The following is a 19,585-nucleotide window of genomic DNA, read 5'->3' as shown; positions in this document are numbered from 1 at the left end:
GTTTGTGAATTGGTAGCTGTTCTCCAAGACCCTAATTAGCAAATCTCTTCATCCCCTGGGGCTGCAATCTAATAATCAAAAAAACCCCAGCACCCAAACAAGCCCCAAACCTTGTCTGATGGATCAGGAGTGCTACTAGAACAGTTGGGAGCGGCTCTTCCTGCTTAATATGGTAACTAAGCACTTCAATTGCAATTATTTTTGCAATTAGATAAGTCTGTAATTGTTAGCATAGGTGGCAGGGGGTTGGGTGTGTGTTTACCCGTTCTTCCTCCCAGAGCTGGAGTAAAGTATGGATGCTACAGGAGATTCAAGACCTGTTCCTGTTTGGTTTGTTTGGAGAAGATGGGTCCTCTGTTCTTGGCTATGGGGACTTGTTTTCTGCCTCTTTGTGAATGAAGATGCTGCTTGGGTAACTATTGCTGAGGGGTGCTCACTTTAGGGGTCTCATAGCTCCCTGTCTCCAAGCCACATCCAGGAGAACCAGGCAGGGGCCATTGCCTGCCAAGGCATCACCATGCTGCAGGTCTTTCCTGGCCCACAGATGCTTTGTTAGGACTCAGCTGTGGGGCACCGGGGCTGCAACTCACCCTCCAAAATCTCCTTGCTGTCTGGAAGCCCTTTGCTCTTTGAAACTGGTGGTGGAAAGGCCAAATCCACAGAGGTGCAAGCAGCAGGTGCTGAACCCTGTGTTTGCTCTGATAGCGGCTGGGAAATCGGGGGAAAACGTGGGGTCCATGTGCTGGGCAGGAGTGGACCCCTGCCTTCCCCCCCCCCCCCCCCCCCAGGACCCCGTCCCAGCCCCGGCTTCGTGGCCCGCAGCGCTGGGCCGGGCGGGTGGGTCCGTCCCGCCTGCAAGCAAAGGGAGCTCTGAGCCTGCGCTGCAGCCGCCCCGGTTCCCTCGGGGGCTGCCCGGCAAAGGCCGCCTGTCCCCCCCCTTCCCCGGGGCCTGACACTCACCCTGGGGCTCAGACACCCCGTGTAAAGAGGCTCTCCCAAGCCCCGCCTCTCTCCGGGACAGCCCCGAGGCTGGGGGCAGGCGTGTCCCGGAGCAGCTGGAGGGGCACCGGAGCCCCAGCTCTGCCCTTGCCCCTTCCCCCTCCAAGGGCAGAGCCCAGGCACCTATGGAGCCAGCCAGCCTTGGGGCTCAGCACCCTCCCTTCTTGGGGGGTTCCTGCGGGTGCCCTGGGGATCCTGAGGGGTGCAGAATTAGGATGATGTGCCCGGGGGTGATATCGGGAAGAAAACTCTTGCCCCACAGTATGTGAAGGGATCCTTGTTCGTTCCTGTCTTAGCTAGTCCTTGTTGCCTGCTGCCCCCTTCCCACCAGCTCAGGGCTTGGGGGACCAGGTCAGCTGGTTCCACAGGTCAAGGTGCTCTCTGGGGGGTGACAACTCTGCCCGAGGTGGCTGCAGTTTGTGTCCTGGGAGCTTGTGCTGTGTGTCCAGGCTGTCTCAGCACAGGGATGGGGCAGCAAGCTGTAGGGTGACAGGGAGGCTCTTCCCAGGACAAACCATACCCAAAGAAATCAATAATCTCATTTTCCCACTGTTTTAAATACTGGTTTATACCATTGATTATTTCTGCACAGGTTCAGTTCAGAAATACTCTGTATTGGCAGTTTTAGTGTTGAGCTGCCAGGGAGGGCAGAGCCTGTGGACAAATCCCAGTTGCTTAGTGTCTTCCCCATGGTATAGCAGGCTCCAGAGCCTCTTCTTGCAACAGGGCTGGGACAGGGAAGTGAGAAGCAGATACAGAAAGCAGGCTTGCCCTGTCATAGATGCTGCAGGACCAAGTATCCTCTGCATGGACTTTGTGGCAGCTGACATATGCCATGCCTTAGCCCTCCTGCCACATCACACCTCACTCCCCAGCCTTGCCAGGACTTTCGCCTTGGACAGGGCACTGTGGAGGGTAGCACCTGTGTTCCCCTTTCTCCATCCTAGGCTGGCCTGTCTGGCACCGAGACCTTGGCAGTAGCCCCTTTCCCTCCCTTGCTCTGTACTTTCTCAGCCTGACCCACTGCCCTGGACCTAAGAAGAGCACCCCCATACTGGCCCTGCTGGGGGTACATGTTGGGTCCCAACCCAGGTCTTTGGGCACTGTTGCCTGCTGGTGCAGGGCTTGATGCTAGAGGTGTCCCAGCCCCACTGGGGCAGGGAAGAGGTTCTTCTGTAGCTCCTCTGAAGGTTCTTCAAACACACCACCCTCCTGGGAAGAAACTTGGGCAGGCAAAGGCCTCTCCAGCAGTGCCTGGGGATAAAGAAAATGTTCCGTGCCAGGGCAGGGATCCTGCAGAGGAACAGAAAAGGGGGTTCATTGGTTTTGCAAGATGCAGTTGGATTCTTTTCCCCTCATTTTTATGATCCTCAACATAAGGGAGGCTGCATTAAAGCCTCCACAGTGGTGAGGATGCTCTTGGCAAACCACAGCTATGTGCTGAATGCTGACATTTGGGCAGGCTCACATCACCCCAGGACCCATGATCTGATATCGCTCTGAGTAACATCACTTTGCTTTGTGGCTCTCTCTACCTGCTCTTGTTGAGTCTTGCTTGGACTGGCCAGCAGCAGCAGGGTTGCTTCCTCTGCAGATAGCTTGATAAAAGCAGGTGTCCTAGGACTGGTGCATCTTCAGAGGCAAGTGGGTTGGGGACTCTTAGACAGGTGCTCTGTGTGAGGTGACATTTCCTGTCCCCATCCCCATGGCACAGAGAGGAAATCTGTGGCCAGAACAGGAGCTCAGATCTGCAAACCTCTCTTGCAGACCAACTTTGTGACAGTCTGCTATTAGATTAGCAGTCTCTCAGGGGGTGGCTGGTATTTTTTCGTTCACCCCATGGAAACTAAATGTGTTTCAGATTTGTGCAGCACAGATAGGGAAAGCATGAAGCAGGAGAGCTGGTGCCCCCTCTGACCCTGCTGTTGGACAATGATAGGAGCAGAGATGACTCTACACTGGTGAGGGTCTTGCTGCTCTCCAGGGCTGGGGTTTCACTCTGCTCATGCCCATGGGACAGTGCTGGGGCCATGGCAATGCCACTGCCACCGCCACCCTGGGAAGCAGCCTCTGCACTGTGACCTCCCTGCTGGGTGATATTTGTGTACTGAGGGATCTGCAGGCCAGCAGGGTCTGTGGGTTCATGGTCATCTTGCTCCCCTCTCCTGCTCCTGCCACCTTGCTCTCCAAGCCTCTGGAGGAGGTTCTGCTCTGGTTCTGCTGATGGGCAATAGTATTTACAAGGTGATTCATGAGTAGGCCCTCTGAGAGGTGTGAGCTGATGCTGTGCCCCAGGGCTGGGGGGGGACCCTGCAACAGCCCCAGCCCCCTCTAGGCTGCACATGTGAGTGGGTAGCACCATGGCCATGACCTTGGCTAAGGTCACCAGTGCTCAGTGTACAGCAAGGACAAATGTACTTAGCTTCCAGCACGTGGGTGACTCTGTTTTCTCTCCCAGGGCACAATCAATACGGGAGAGCCCAGGTTATCAGCACACAGCATTGGAGGCAGAGCACGTGGAGGTCAAGGTGACCTTGCCTGGCTCTTCCTGAGAACGGCTGCACAAAGCAGCTTCCTAGAGCTGAGAGGCATGACCATGCACGGCCCCATGTCCTCCATCCCTGTGCCACTGGGAGGGAGCAGCAATGCCCAGTGCAGCATCAGTCCCTCACCCCTAGAGCCCTGCCAGCACCCTTGTGAAAGCTGCTGGCAATTTATGTGGAGGTGACACAGGCTTGCATGAAAATGAAGCATGGTGGAAATCTGCAGTCTGAACACAGCTGCCTCTGCAGTATGTGGACAGACAGGCAGGGTGCAGGGATTTTCCAGGGCATAATTGCAGGGTGACTGTGTAAGCTCACATTCACCAGCTGGGGCAGTGCAAAGCTCTGTGCACCTTCCCTGGGCTTGGGGCTGGATTTGGGAAGCAAATGGTGCTGATGACAGGAATGAAGATGGACCTCTGATGCCATTGCCCTCTACGCCAGAACTGTCAGGATGGAATGATTGGACCACAGAAAATGCAGCAGCTGTCAGAGCAGAGAGAGCTGCCCCCTCCCCTTGATTGCACTGAGTGACAATGGCCCCATACTCACCCTGCAACCTTTGCCTCTGCCATTGAGTTTCTCCCTGAGGAAAACAGTGTTTTCCTTTCATCCTCACAGGATTTTAGAAGGCAGCCAGGAATCAAAGGCGGGGAGATATGGATCCTAGGGCAGTGGGCTGGCTGAGACTCACGGGAAAGCTCTGGCACTGGAAAGAGTTAAATTGCACATGAAGACAGAAATAAAACAGAGCAAAAGACATTAATTGGTCAATGTCTGCCTGGTCCAGCCTGGCTCTGCTCTGTGGAGCACCAGGGAGTGCCTGCTTGGTGTCTGGCAGCTGGAGAGGTACATGTTGTGTGCTTGGCACAATGATCCTTTCCTATGGGAACTGGCTTCTGTCTGCCCATGTATTGTGGCCATGGGCCTGCTCTGAGCATAGCTGATGTGTGCAAGAGGGTGGTCTAGAGCCAACTGCTTCACTCTGGCATTTTCTGCCCGATACCTCCCTCTTAGTGCTGAATGTTCCTTCTCTCAGGTCTTTAATCCCTCTGGACCTCAAGGACTGTTCTCACAACCTGCAGCCATGCCCAGTTCTTGGCATGCTCCTCTTCAGAGTCCTGTCCCACTGCAGTGAAACAGATTCCTGGTGTCCCTCAGGTGCTGTGGATACCAGTAGTGATTTCCTATACTGGTTTCTGTGCATTGCCTCTGGTGCTTGGTATGGAGGCAGAAGTGACTGTCTTCCCTTATATCCCTGCTTGGTTCTGTACTCTCCACCCTACCTGGTTCTCACCCATGGAAATTTCTCCAGCCCTTTAATGGCTGTGGTGTTCCTGTGGCCTTTTGATTTCCAAAACAGTGATGACTCTGACTTTCTGTTCTGATGTCCCCGAGATGGGTTGCAGTTCTCCAGCATTCCTGTCATCGTTTGTTGGTTTGTTGGATTATTCTCTAATCCTCATTACAAGGAAGAATGTTGTTATTAAGGGCAACAGTTCAAAATACTACTGGTCATGCTTTCCCTTGAATGACCTCATGGAACTGCTCTGAGCTGAGCTCTTCTGTGCTCTTGTCCTTCTTATTTAAGGGGTTATGAGTCTCTGGAGTGATTTGTGGTGTTCTTCTGCTAATGTGACCAGGGCAGACAACTGGGAAGACTGTGCAGAAGGGAAGGGGGAGAGGAGCTTGGTTTATGCTTAGGGTGAAACTGATTGCCAGGGTTTTCATGCACAGGCAAATCCTGTGCTCTCTTGTCCTGTATGGTATTAGCTGATCATCTGCTGACAGCAAATGTTTGTATATATGATAAAAAAAAAAGGTTTGGAAGGGGCCCCAAGTGATCTTTGGTGCAGTGTTTCTATGCAAGAAAGAGAAGTAAAAGAAAAACTTCTGCTAAGAAGAGAAGTAAAAAGTAAAAGCAATAACTGATCATGCAGCACTTGAGCAGCTCCTAGCTGAATGAAAGCAGAAACCACAGCAGTGGTGTTGTGTAGGGCAGAAAGGAGATCTCTGGATTTTGAAAGGTCAGAAAACATCTCTGTGCTTGAGTCTCCTTCTCTCACTTTCCCACGAGTCCTGTGTCTCATGTCTCTGCACTGTTATGGCACTGGTTGCTGCTCACCCTCTTCCCTCTGACCTCCTTGGGAGCAAATCCATCTGGGAAGCTCATGGGGGTTGATTTTAGCAGTGTGTGTGTGGGCGTTTCATCAAAGGTAAGGACAGCCTGGAACCACACGCCAGGTCTCTGTGTGGGGGCTTTTGTCAAGCTCTGCTGGCACCAGGCACCAGCAAGCTGAGAGTTTGGGGATGGAGGTTTCCTGACTGCCACTGACCCTGGTGTGGGCTTCAGATACAACTCCTGTAGGAGGGTCAGGCCCTTCAGGGAACACGGAAGGGACCTTGTCTACCTGGGAAAGTGGGGAGAGGAAAAGCCAGCAGGTCAGTTACCCTGACCTCTGCCTGGGTAAAAGAAGCCCAGTTTTCTTCCTCTTTTCTTTCTGCTATCACACTATTCTCTCTTTGCACCATGGCAGCACTTCAAGAAGTTACTGACATTTTTGTTTCTTCTTCTCAGCTGTGTAGGGAAGTGCCACCAGCCCATTACCCACTGCCAGCTCTCCCTGGCCAGCTGTAGAACCCCAGTGCATGAGCTTCCAGTTTACCCAGGAGCTGCACTTCTGTGTGAGTACAAACCACAGCTCTCTCTTTGCAGGAGCATGTTGGCCATGCCAGACACACTCGCTCCAGATGCTTTTGTATACACGTGCAATATATCTATATAATTCTATAACTTTGCACTCTTTATTAGCTCCTCAGAAGCTGAAAAGGCAAACTCAGGAGCTGCAGTCTTGTATTTGTGTTCCTCCATCCCTCTGTACCTCCCAGGGCAGACTCTCCTGCTCCAAGTTGTCCCTCTGCCTTGTGCAATGTCACACGTGATACCCAGGGGAGGCACAATGCTGGATGAGCATTTTGAATGGCTCTGCCCTTTGGTTCACCTCCCTGTGTTCTCTTTTTGGTGTCTTGAGACCATATTTCTGGGACAGGATCAAGAGCACGTGCTGCAGGAGAGCACGAGAGCGGCTTCTTTGCTGGCATGCTGGGAATGGGGAGTCAAAGGACTCCTTATCTTTGGGATGGAAAGTTTCTGGGCTGCTTATCAGGTACTGCCTGGAAGTTAGATTAAAGTCTCGGGAACAGCAGCCCACAGCATGGCATACAGTGTGCTTATCCCTTCTTATACTCAGGTGCCTTTGAGCAAGGCAGCATCTGTGTGGCTCAGCCCTGTGGGGACACGGGTGCCTGGGGAGCAGACGGGTGCCACAGCCCAGCACAGCTGACCTGCCTTGCACCCATCTTGTTACCTCACTGTACCCACACCCCTCTGAGGGACTTGACCCCTGGGACGTGTCTGGGGTCATGCTGAGGGAATTTTTGAAATTTTTCTGCTCTAACTTTACATGGGTATTTGTATTTCTAAAAACATTTGCCAACCTAATTTTGGCTCTTTTTTCTCCTTCCCAGACAAGGGAATGGAACATGCTGTTGGCTGAATTCATTGCTGATGCAAACTGACAGCTGAAATGCTGAGGGCGTGTGGCCTGGCCAGGAAGGGAAACTGCTGAGCTGCTCTGCAGGGAGATGGAAACCCAGACTTTGGCTCCTCCAGGGACTCACAGCCTGGTTGTGGGTGCCCAGACTCTGTGCCCCAGGGCTAACACCCTGTTCCTTTTCCTGTGATGGGCTGTCACCTTTCCCAAGCCACTGCAGCTCTGTGACGTGCCCAGACTTTGCTGGCTGTCTGCCACCAGAGGACACAGCTGGTTTTTGGGAGCAGATACAGCTAATGGTCGTCCTCTGTTCCACACAGAAAATTGTGATGACAAAATGGTCCCCACTACCCAGCAAGGCTGGGGACATTTTGTGCTCCCAGTGAACGGGTGCAGTTGCAGGGGTGGCCAGCCTCATGTGAAGCAGGAATAGCCAGTCCTGTGCTGCCAGCATGGAGGGATGTGAGCTGGGTCCCTGCTGGTGGTGATGAACTTCTGAATGGCTGCAAAGAGCAAGAGTTGCCTGGTCAAAGATCTCCTGCTGTGGCGTTGGCTTGTTGCTCAAAAGCTCGTGGACAACATGGGGTCCCTAACTCTTCCTCCCTCTTTCAGGCTGGACTTCCCATCAAAGAAGGCACATAAGAAGGCTCTTACCTCTTGAGGGCTCCATCAGTCAGCAAGATCCCTTTTCCATTCCTCATCTCCAATTTGAGAGGTTTACCCTCCTGCCTGCAGCTTCTTCCCCGAGACTGAGCCTTCTGGAGGGGAGGCAGGTGGGAGCTCCTGGGGCCCCCAGTCCTGCAGCAGTGCAGCAGGTGCTGGTATGCCAGTCGGAAATCCCTGTTGAGTGTCCCATACAGGATGGGGTTTAGGGCCGAGTTGGCATAGCCCAGCCAGAGGACAATGGACATGGGTGTTCCTTTCACCTTGCTGTCCCCCCACACCCCTCGATATATGAATACTGTGAAATAGGGGAACCAGCACACAATGAATGCTCCCATCACCACTGCCAGCGTCACGGTGGCTTTGTGTTCTTTCACCATGGGTGGCATGGGAGTGTTGCTGCTGCAGCACCATGTGTGGTTTATCCTCTTGGCTTGCTCCCTCGCTATCCTGAATATCCGGTAGTAGGTGATGCACATGATGACCAAAGGGATGTAGAAGGTGAGCAAGGCATCTACGAGCCCGTACAGAGGGTTCACCTCCAGTATGCACTCCTTGCTGCAGTTGGGGACTGTGTTTTGGACTGCTGTCCCATTAGTGTTCCAGCCCAGGTGGATGGGTAGGAAGGAGACCATCAGTGAAACAATCCAAATAACAACCAAACCCACAGTTACTCGGGAGCGAGTGACCAGCTGGCTGTAGCGGAGAGGGGTGGTGACAGCAAAGTAGCGATCCAGGCTGATCATGAAGAGGTTAAGGATGGAAGCCGTGCACAGCATGACATCCAGGCTGGTGTAGATGTTGCACAAAGTGCTGCCAAAAGGCCACTCTTTGGACAGTTCATAGAAGGCAGATAATGGCAGCACCAGGAGTGCCAGCAAGAGGTCAGTGATGGCCAAGGAGACAATCATGCAGTTGGTCAAGCTGCGCAGCCGACGGTCAAAGGTGACGGCCAGGCAGACAATGATGTTACCACAGAGAGTGATTATGATGAGGATGACAAGGAAGGACCCAGCCAGCAACTGAAGGGGCAAGTTGCTTTTTGGAGAGCTTGTATGGTTGTGAGATTGATTCATAGTGCCGTTGTATGGATGGAGCAGCCCTGCTCTCACCAGCATCAATGCTACTTGGTGTCAGTGTCCACCAGGCAGCCCTACAGCCCTCTCCAAGGTGACCTTGGAGAACATTGCAGAGTCACTTCAGGTATTCAACCTTGTATGCTAGGAATGACATGGTCTACAGAAAGATATGGCCCTGTGACTTGCTTGTACCCATTGGCCCCGTCTGGGACCTCAGTGCTGGATCAGATCCTGCATGGCAGCTGGTGGGTCTCAACTGCTTCCTTTTTCTCTCCTGTATTTTTTCCTCTGAGTGACCATAGGATCAAGGTCTTGGGGGCAGTCTCAGGTACTCTGCATGTTTGATTGGTGACAGCAGTCAGCAGTACTCTAGAAGGTACGGAGCTTTGCCACCTCCCGAGGAAAACCTGCAAAGAAAGCACTAACTCAGAGCTGTAGTGAGCAAAGGTCCTTTGAGCCACCCCTCAAACCCCTCCAAAATGGGCTTCTGCACCTCTCTAGATGCTGCAGGCCACTTATATGTCAACTGGGAAGTCCCCTGTCAGTTAGGCACACACGTCCCCTGCCAGCCAGCCTCCCCCAGCCCCAGATGTGCCCATGTAACATCAGGATGTTGAGAAGGGAAGGGATTTTTAGAGACACCAAGTTCTTACAGGCTTGCAACAAAAACAAGGACTGGAAGGATACAAGAAAAGTGTTTTCCTGAGAAAGCAGTGTGCTTTTCTTATGACTTCTAGCAAAACCAGTCATTTCAGAAGCTTGACTATGGCTGTAAGTCTCCTAACTTTGCATTTGTATATGCACTTTGCAGCAGCCCATGCCTTGTGTTGGTCCCTGCCATCAGCAACCACCTTGGCTCCTGTAGCCCAGAGAGGAAATCCTTGCTCTGCTCTGGGCCCTGGGGAAAAGAGGAATCCTTTTGTCAGTAATGCAATGTCCTGGGGATGAGGTGACTGGAAAGGGCTCTGACAGCTTCATCAGTCCCATTCCCAGCAACTGAAGGGCAGCATGGAGGTTTGCTTTTCCAAGAGAGTTTGGATGGACCTGCTCCTGCTGTGGGACAGGAACACAGAGTAGAGGACATACTTTTTCTGACTCTTTTCTGTCTGGATATAAGTAACAAAACTGTATTTTGCAAGGGCAGAAACAACACAGCAAACCCCTTTGATCTCCAAAAGAGTTTTTAGCTGCTGATTACAGTGGTCTCCAGGACCATGCTACTACTAGATCCAAAGGGCCCTCAGTTTCTGCGGCAAGCAACACCCATGCCAGGAAGGTGCCTGGAGGGAAACTGAGGCACTGAAAGGACATGAGAGAGGGGGTTAAGAGCAGGATGAGAATCCTGACTGCCTATGCTGAGACCTCATGGAGCTGCCAGTGCTCCAGCTGTGGTCTCTCCTCCCACATGTCTCCAGATGAGGACGGTATCCTCATCTTCCCCCACGAGCTGGTGGTGGAGAGCTGTGCCTGTCCCTGTGGTTGGTGCAGGACCCACTTCCCTGACTCTCTGCAGCCCATGGAGCAGCAGTGAAGCCCTCCCTGGTGGTGCACAAGCTTGTGCAGGAAGGTAGAGAAGGTGGATTCTCTGCAGGGTGCAACAGGCTGCAGAAGTGGAACAAGCAGAAGAAACTCCAGGAACAGAAAAGGTCCAGCCTTGGCAGAGGATAGAGGTGAGATTTTAAAGTTAAACTTGCCTTGCAAGAGCCAGATAACTATGTGAAGCAGGCTGAAATACTCTTCAGACTTTTTATGTCTTTGATTCAAGGTAAAGGCATGGGCACCAACGGGGGGGAGTATACTGAGGAGACTCTGTGAGTAAATAACCACTGGCTGACAGGAGCTGTAGGGTGGCAAGAGGGGGAGCGGACCAGAGAGATTAGAGATTATATCTGCTGCTTCTAAAGGAACTGGAGATAAATGACAAATGATGAACTGGCCTGTGGGAAGCCCTCTACTGAGCAGAGCAAACTCATTGCCATACAGGGAGTCCTCTGAACCTGGGCACTGGGATTAAGGCTGTTGGGAGAGGGATGCAATTCTTTCAGCCATGGTGGCAGCGGTTCCTCACCTCCTGCTGCAGCGCAGGCTCTTGCCATGGAAAGCTCTTTGTTTGTGCACAAAAGGAGTGTGGAACAAGCTGAGCACTGCCTTCCTGCTGACAGCAATGACGAGAACAGGTTGTTCTTGGAGAAGGGTATTTCCAAGTGAAAAGGATGCTTTTTCATCGCTCTCAACATGTGGAAATGGCAGGGTAAATTATAGGGGGAGTAGCACACTTAGAAAATGCTAGGGGTGGATCACAGCCTCCTACGTGGCTGCTTCACCACACATCAACAACCTGTTCCGCCACCGGCTCTCACAGCTCACGTGGGCTGGGGCTTGTCTCAGGGTGGGTCCCAGCTCCGGGCACATTGCCATGCTCAGCACCCATCACCGTGCCACAGGGCAGCCCTGCACTGAAGACCTGACCAGAAGGAATTTTGTTTCTTACTCCTTTTTCTGATTAACTTACAGCAAGAAATGGACACTTTCTGGTTTTGCTTTTCTTCCCCTTGGCCAGGGAATGGCAATTATGTCCAAGTGAGATACAGAGCCACTGGGCTGAGCTGTGTAAGGAAGGAGTAGGAGTCCCCAGATGAAGGGGACAGAGGTGTCCTCATCTCTGCAGAGGAGTCCAGGTAGAGCTGAGCTCTTGACAGCTCTCAAAGCCCTGCACATGAGGGCTGCAGGGCTCAGCTGCCTTCAAATCCTTGGAATGTTGTTCCACCATGGGACAGGGCAGGACCTGCTACCTGCCAGCTTGGGTTTAGGATGTTGGAGCCCTAATTGCAATGGGGGTGAGAGACCTTCCTGTATTCCTTGGCCAAATTATGTCATGGAAACATTCCCTGGAGTGATCATAGCCTCCAGATCTGGCTTTGCAGGAAAAGGCAAGCCAGGGGGCTGGTGTGGATGGGGGACTGTGGGATCAGCTCAATGCCTTTGGAGTGCAACCCCTGGGACAATGCACCCAGCTCCAGGCTCTCTCCTGCAGCACTGGCCCTCTGGGACTCCACCTCTGCCCCTGATTTTCTGCCCAGGTCACTTGCAGCCACCTTTAATATCAGGTCCCGTGTCCTCTGTTCCTGTTGCATTCTGGCAGAACAAGTTCATTTCCTCCTTGATGTATAAGCAGAGCAGCTGTTTTGTGTGGCAGCCTTCCTAGCAAAAGCCTGAATAAATTATACCCTTCCAGCCCTGTCACACCAGGCAGCTTTTATGTTTACCTGATTATCCTCATTATCACAGCTTGGACCTGTTCCTGCTTCAAAATCACCCTCCTGACAGTGAGGGACCAGAGTAGGACATTGCTTCTGGGTCATCCTTCTAGTGCCTTTTCCAGCAGTGCTGGTGCTCTGATGGACACTATCTCCACTGTGAAGACTTGTCAGGTTACATTTGTTTTGTTGCAGTCATCCCAGGGCTCCCTATAAGCCAGATATTTTTCCTCTAGTGTTTTCAGCTCCTTAGGGTAGTGATTTTTGCTGTTAGTTCCTAAGTGTCTGAGCTTGTGCCAGCCTGCTGTGTTTCTCTATATGTTTGGATCTTCTCATTCTTCTGTAGTACTTGGTAACTTCTCAGTTCAAAACTTCTCCCAAGTTTCTTACAAGCACATTTCCTTAAAGAAAGTCACATTTTCTGAGCCAAGATCACTAATGATCTTTAAGGAACTCTATTAATAGCCTTCTCTGGAGCATTAATGATCTTTCCAATGTAATGTGCTCCCTGATAGCTTCCTTACAATATTCACAGTCACTCCTGCCTGAATAGGTATTTTCAGTCTGTGTTGCAGCCCATGTTACATTTGATCTACTGAGTTCCCATTTAAAATGGCAATTATGTCATCTGGGTAGGGGAACTGTGATTTATCTGTGGGGAATTTCTTTTGCGTTTTACCCTTTTATTCCTTCTCCCTGCCTTTCAGCGTCCTCTCCTCCAGCATCATTTATTCCAGCACTTTGTGCACATTTGCAGCAAGACTAATGGGATACAGTGCCTGCTCCAGCAGTGGAGGTAATAAATTTGCTGCTCTCCATTTGCGTCCTTCTACTTCTGGCATAATATGCTAGTTTATAAGCTGTTAAAAGCCTAGATAGATTGGCACCACAAGTGGACACATGGGTGTGAGTGTCTGTGAGAGCCTGGACGTGGCAGCTTGCCTTTGGGAAGTGTTTCCCACTTCCTGAAAGGGCACTGACAGTGATGGTTGGGAGCACAGGGGAAGCTCTGCATTAAGCATTTTAGTTCTGTCCTGGGGACAGAAGGGCTCTGCTCTCAGGCAGACCTGAAATGTCACACTGCCTGCTGCCTTAGCTTCATTTAAAGCAAAGTAAATTCCCTGGCCCTGCAGAGCGTGCAGCAGAGCGTTATGGCTTTTTCTAAAATTATGTTCAAATGCTTCCAGAGATTAAATATCTGGGCATGCTGTTAGAGGTACTTCAGCTAAGGCTGTGAGATAGGCAGCAGAAGTGTGGGGATTTCTTCTGGTCTGACAGAGGATGTTTGAAGTTCCATGGTGGGGAGAAGGCAGGGCTGGGAGCTTCAGGGACCCTGGCAAAGGGCTGCTTAGATCCTCGCCAGAGCCATGAGCCTGCCTCACAATGGGACAAGACCAAATTCGCCAGATTTTGGGCTTGAGGTCAACATGAGAGAGGACAAACATGAGAGTGGTGCAGAAACCATCTTCACCTGCTGTCCATGGACAGCTTCGGTGAGGTTGTGGGCTTGTTTCTAGTTTATGAGCAACTTTTCTGGGAGGAGCTGTGCCCTCCCTTTATTCCCATGCAGTGCCGTGTTTCATAGATGCCCTAGCACACTCCTCTGCTGGGTGAGCCCCATTTCTAGGAGCTCTTGTTCCCTTGTCACCATCTCTTTCTTGCAATTGCTTGTCTCCCCTCTACCCCCTAGGGAAGGGCACTTGTTTGCTGCTTGTGGGCATTCACCCATGCATCAAGTGGGCACACACAGGTCACACTGCAATCTTACAGATGCACATAGACATTTGCAGTCTCATTTTTTTGCAGAGCCCCTTTGCAACCTCTCTGGGGCTGGGGTGATGCATCAGAGTCCTGCCCGACTGCATCTGTAGATATTTCTGTCTCTGCACCTTGGTCTATTTCCTGGTGACCCATCCCAGACTGAACCCTGATAGATACACATCAGTATCTTTCAGCCTTTGGGCTGGGCAGCCTTTGGGGTGGGCAGAGGAGCTGGGAGAGGCAGGACAGAATTTACACCAGCCCTCCATCAGCTCCTTAGAAGGAAAAGGGCTCTGTGGGTAAGAGAGAGTTCAGGACCCCTGAAAGGAGGCAACCCTGAAGAGGTATGAGGAAATCAGCAGAGCAGTCACCATTTTGAAAGTTTGCTCTGCAGAGGGTGTCTGTGAAAGGTGAAAGTGAAAACAGAGGTGCTGGGCTCATTTGAGCAGCAGGAGTTTCCAGAAGTCCAAGGTTTTAGTCTTCTGCTGACGCCTATTCCAGCTGGGGGACAGTGGGCATGTCATACCAACCTTGGGGACCACTCACCCCTCTTGTGCCCAGCTTGGGGTACCCTGCCCTGCAGAGCCAGCTCTGCCCCTGCATGGGGCAACCCCTGGTCCAGTGCCCATCGACTACCTGGGTGTGGAGGGATGAATGGAGGGGCTGGGGTGGTCAGAGAAAGGGGCTGATGGTGCTCCCTGGCAGCTCAGTGCAGCAAACATCATGGGGAGGCAGCTGGGGCAGAGATGCTTTGCACTCTGATGCTCAGGCAAGGCACGGTGCTGCCTCTGTGCCCTGGGAGCACTCCACACACGTTCTTCTTCTGCCCCTGATGTTCTCGGTTCCAGCCAACACAGACAACAACAGCCAGCAAAAGTTCCCAAACAGGCCTCTGCTCCAGGAGGATTATGATGGCACATGGATGGGTCTGCTGAGTAACAACCTCTTGCTTTGACCAGGTGGCCTGCTGTGAGGTGCTTAGCATGCCCCAACCTCAGCAAGGACCCGCCAACCCCTCTGAGATTTCACCTAGTGATTTACCAGCGTAACAACTAATCAAAAGTAAGGTAAAAGCTTTACCTGGGGAAGGTGCTGCTTTCCCACAGCCTCTGAGCAGCCGGGGAGCCCTCGTCGGCTTCGCTGCTTCCAACTTTCGGCGTGCGCGGCTCCGTTTGTGAAGGCAGCGCAGTGAGTGCTGCGAGCAGCGGCTGCCCCTCTCCTCCCTTCCTCCCTCCCTCCCTCCTCTCGTACCAATATCCATGCAGCTCGGTGACTGCAACATGAGTCAGACCACAAGTGGGTGGGATCAGAGCTGCGAACTCAGACACTGAGGTTATCATCCGGCAAATTTGAAATGCTGAAAGTGAGCCGGGCTCTGGGCATGCAGTGTGTCGGGCTGTGCTCACTTGTGCCAGGCACAGAGAGGGCTGTGGGATGTCTGTTGCCTCTTGCTGCTGCTTGCTTGTGTGCTACCGTCACCTTCCTCCCTAAAGTTAAGGTTTCGGGGCCCTTGCTGCTTGCTGGCCACATGCAAAGCTTTCCTCCCGAGTGGCTCTTTGCTGCACTCTTACTTGCTGCCAGGGGGCCTGGTGCCATCCCTTGCTCCCAGCACAGACCTGCTTTGCAGTCAAAGTGAACCCTCTGGGAGTAAGGGCAGCTGAGTCCAGAGCTGAGATGGCTCAGAGGATCGAGGCTCTCAGTTGCATTAGGTAGAGGTAAGGAAAAAGACTGTGTAGCTGCAAAACCGGAGGAGGAACCTGGAGCCCAGCAGACACTGGGGTGCACTTTTGCTCCTAGTGTAACTCAAAGTGGCAGGAGGAGCCCATACCAGTCTGCTGGGGTCTTGCACGTGACAGGGAATTTGTTCTGCCTGCTCTGGGTCAGTGGCAGGGATTCTCCAGCTTCGGCATCTTTCCCACAAGGCTGCACTCTGCTGAAAGTTGTCCCTTGCATGTGCTGTGGCAGGGAGGAACCACACCAAACGACAGACAGGTAGTGACAGCCTTTCATGTCTCTAAAATCTTTCAGCTGTGGGTTTCAAAGCACTGTATGAATATCAAATGCCAGGCCAGCCGTGCTAGGACCTGTTTCCCCTTTTAGTCCTCTGTCTTGAGCTGAGCAGATCCTGGGCTGTCAGGGCTGTCAGCTGACTGCCAGCAGATCCTGGCCATCTCCCTGGCTCCTCCTGGGCTGGGGACAGCAGCACGTGGAGTGATGCACTGTGAGTGAGGTGCTTTGGTCCCCACGAGCTTCTTCTGAGCCCCCAAGCAAACAGCCAGGGACTGAATTATTATGTTGCCCTGGGCTCCCTAAGCTGGAAGGAGACGAATCTTGCTGCTGTCCCAACTGTGCTGAGCTCTCTCAACACCCTGTGCTGTTCACCAAGACCATGTCCCAGTCTCCCTCCCTGCTAAACAGGGACACCAGTGACACTGGCTCACAGATCAAAATGCCTTTGAGGCATTTATCTCTACAGACCAAAGCACAGATCTGTTTTTAATAAGCTTATGATGTGCTGGAGCTGGAGAGTTTTTCCACTGATCTACAGCCCTGTGATATGTCTGGGTAGCAGAACAGCAGACTGGTTGCTGGGAACTTCTCAAGTAGTTGGGGAGGGATCCCTCCTGCAAAACAAGATTCAAATCTGTTCAGGAATGTCTGCGTCAGCTAAAGTCACTGGGGAGGTGATTTGTTCCAGAGCCCCTTTTTTGGGTCTGTTGTGTAGGGATAAAGGACTGGTTATCCGAGCAGGTTCCCCTCTCCAGCCCCCTTGCCCTAATTACTCCCCATAACAGGTCCCTGCTGCCCTGCTTGCAGGGGGCTGGGGTCATGAGTTCCCCACCACTTTTGCAAACTCCTGAGCACAGCAGAGCCCCAGCACCTGATCTTGTGTGATAGCTGTGTGACTGTGGAGCTTCTGAGGGGCTGCAAGGGCTGGTGTGCTCGATCTGAGTTAACTGGAGAACACAGCATTGGAGATGTGAGAAGTGGAGTCTGCATGGACCATGCAGTCAGGTGCAGGGCAGCAGCTGAAAGGAGCCATACAGGGGCATTCCTGCAGACAAAGGTTGCTGTGCACTGCACATCAGCAGAAGCAACCTGTGAAGTGGCAGATGTAAAACCTGCAGAGGCTGTAGGTGGAGAACACCAGTGGTGACAAGGTCTGAAAAGGAAGGAGACACTTGAAGAAACCATGAGGCACAATGGCCAACCTGCTGCAGGTGCCTGGGCAGCATGGACATCTCAGGCAGGGTGCCAGGCTGCATGGAGTAGGTAGCAAGCAGAGACACTCATAAACTGGGACATTCCCCAAGTAGCCTGTGCTGAGCTGTGGAGTGAGTCTGGATATGGCATGGAGAGATCTTCTGACATCTGTGTGTGTGTAAAGCAGCAGTGCTGGGAGCTGGGAAAGTGCAAGAGAAGCCAGAGAAAGTCTGGTACTCCAGGAATAGGGATGTGAAATTTGGCAAATGCTAGAGCTCCTGAAAAGCCTCAGAAGGCAAAGTTATGCCTGGAATGTGGCAGCCAACCTGGGAGATCACATATGGCAGCTCAACTTCAAGAATGGCTCAGAGGTGCAGCTCAAAATTAAAAAGCCGTGGAAAGGTCCTGGCCCTGTCACAGACCTTCCTTAGCTAGATGGGAGAGGCCAGTAGCTTGCTTGAGCTACCCGAACACTTAGATTTGCAACGGGAAAACTTCAGGATCTATATATATTACATATGTATTTATAGTATTATGTGATATTAAAAGGCACTGACCTTCCTTAAGTTTTAATATGCTTTTTTCTTTTTTAAACAAGCACTTTCCAGAGAAATCCTGTCCTAAACAAAATGGTAAACTATGACAAAATCTCTAATATTTCCTGCTTAGGGCTGTGTAAGCTAGGCCATACTTGTGGGAAATAAATTTTGTAAGAAAGGGACATGTAAGAGCAGCTACAGTGAGTCCAACACAGGGGCCAAGCAGCTGTGCAAGGGACTGCTCTTGCCTGCAGACCAGCCAGCTCCCACAGTACTGGGAGACCCTCCCCAGGCTGTGGCTGAGCTCCAGAGCAACATCCTGCTTGCGTATGTATTTTTGGCATGCCATAAATTCTGGCAATTCCAGGAATATCTCTGTCCAAAGGCACCTTTCCTGTACTGGGACACATATGCTGGGGAAAAAAAAAAAAAAAAAGGCTGCTGGGTCCTTTCCCACCTCCTTTGTTGCTGAAATGATGATCCCAGGGAGGCTTAGCAGGTTCCCATCTGCTGTGATATAGTGTCAGACTATAGAAACAGTCTGTGATATATTTCCTAAGCTTCTCTTAGTGCAGAGAGAGGATGTTAGAGGTTTATTTCCAGGTTGCCAGTCTATTTGTATTATACAAAGCTCTCCAAGCTCTAATGAGGACTGGCGGGTGCTGGCTGGTTTTTGCACTAGTATGGAGAGTCCTTCTGGCAGTTGACACCTCACGTGTTTTCCAGTGTGTCCAAGGAGGGTCCTCAATTCTTTCAAACACAACTGTTAATGTTAATCTGCTAGGGAGAGAGTGGTCTGTGTAACACCAGTAGAGGAGCTTTCATCTCTCGGATGCTCTGTAAAGAGAAAAAGTAAAGGCCAAGGTCCACGGGAGAAGGTGACAGACATTTTTCCCCAGACCACAAAGCTGGGAGGGCAGTGAGAGCCTTGATGCAGCATGCACCCACCTGCTGGTGTGCATGAGGCATCCCCAGGAAGGGAGCAACCAGCCGCACCTCCACTGAGTGGGTCTTTTATGGGCTTTAGCACTAATCCTACCAAATGCAATTGTGTGTGTCCTTGTTTTCCAGATAAATATCTAATCCTCCTCCTAACACTGCTGAGATCATGGCCTGGGTGATATCTTGTGGCAGCAGGTTAATTTGGGGCTGCACAAAGCTGTTGCCCTCTCTGGGTATGGAGGAGGCTGAGCCGCAGGTTCCTCTTGGTCCAGGAGCAGGGTGGGGAAGGTGCTTGGGACTGCAGGACTGCTCAGACCCCTCCCAGCTATTTTGGGGCACTCTGTCAGGAAGATCAGCCACTTTCTGCAAGAGTTCATCTTGTCAGGGTTCATCTTGGGGCCAGTGAAGTCTGGTTTGCTTATCTAAACCCCTGCCCTGTGGCTGTTGGGGTGGTTTAGAACCTCTCAGAGCTGGAAGCCAGCTCCTGCCCCATCTCTGTAGGGAAGGAATGCCAGCTTGAGTCCCAGGTGCTTCTGAAGCATTTCCCTGCAAAGCTGGCAGGAGGTTGTGCTGCTGGGAATGAAAGGATTAGCAAAACGCTCCCCTGCAGTGGGACTGTTGTGGGGCTGGCAAGGAGGATGGAGCTCTGTACACGGGCATTGCCCAGGCAGGCTGCCGGATGCTGCTGCCAGCACACACCCTGCCCGAGCCCAGCACTGTGCCCCAGCTGTGCCCCTGCCTGGCCTGCCAGCACGGGCAGTTTGGGCACAGAGAAGCCCTCCAAACACTGAGAAATGCTGAGGGACCATGAAGCCAATGTGGTGCTGAGCAGAGCCCAGCACGAGATGTGGGGCTGGGCGCCGTTGTGGGTGCAGAGCACCAGGAGGTCTTTGCATGCAGACCCCAACAGTAAGAGCCACTCTGGCAGGGTGTGAAACCCTCCCTGCAATGTGCTGTTCCTCTGTGCCAAACTGCATCTATCTCCATCTCATGTCCCACTGCAGGTAACTTTGTGAAAATGGGGGCTGCAGCTGTGGGATGCTG

General features: G+C 52.1%; 1 protein-coding gene across 4 annotated transcripts; it reads right to left on the bottom strand.

Annotated features, from left to right (window-relative positions):
* Positions 1-1,540: 1,540 nt before the first annotated feature.
* Positions 1,541-15,622, bottom strand: HRH2 (histamine receptor H2). 4 transcript variants are annotated; one of them, XM_071758805.1, is made up of 5 exons: positions 14,937-15,622; positions 6,184-9,245; positions 4,829-6,081; positions 4,095-4,251; positions 2,164-2,292 (listed from the first exon to the last, which is right to left on the bottom strand). In XM_071758805.1, exon 2 carries the CDS (start codon positions 8,875-8,877, stop codon positions 7,747-7,749), a length of 1,131 nt encoding a protein of 376 aa, XP_071614906.1. In that variant the 5' UTR covers positions 8,878-9,245; positions 14,937-15,622; the 3' UTR covers positions 2,164-2,292; positions 4,095-4,251; positions 4,829-6,081; positions 6,184-7,746. The 4 variants fall into 4 exon arrangements, with proteins under 4 accessions (XP_071614903.1, XP_071614906.1, XP_071614905.1 ...); XM_071758804.1 differs by having other exon boundaries at positions 4,095-6,081; XM_071758803.1 differs by lacking the exon at positions 4,829-6,081 and having other exon boundaries at positions 7,751-9,245; positions 14,937-15,621.
* Positions 15,623-19,585: the final 3,963 nt, after the last annotated feature.

The sequence above is a fragment of the Heliangelus exortis genome, chromosome 15 (assembly GCF_036169615.1).
Source record: "Heliangelus exortis chromosome 15, bHelExo1.hap1, whole genome shotgun sequence".
Taxonomy (NCBI): Eukaryota; Metazoa; Chordata; class Aves; order Apodiformes; family Trochilidae; genus Heliangelus; species Heliangelus exortis.
This window is presented reverse-complemented; position numbering and strand designations above follow the sequence as displayed.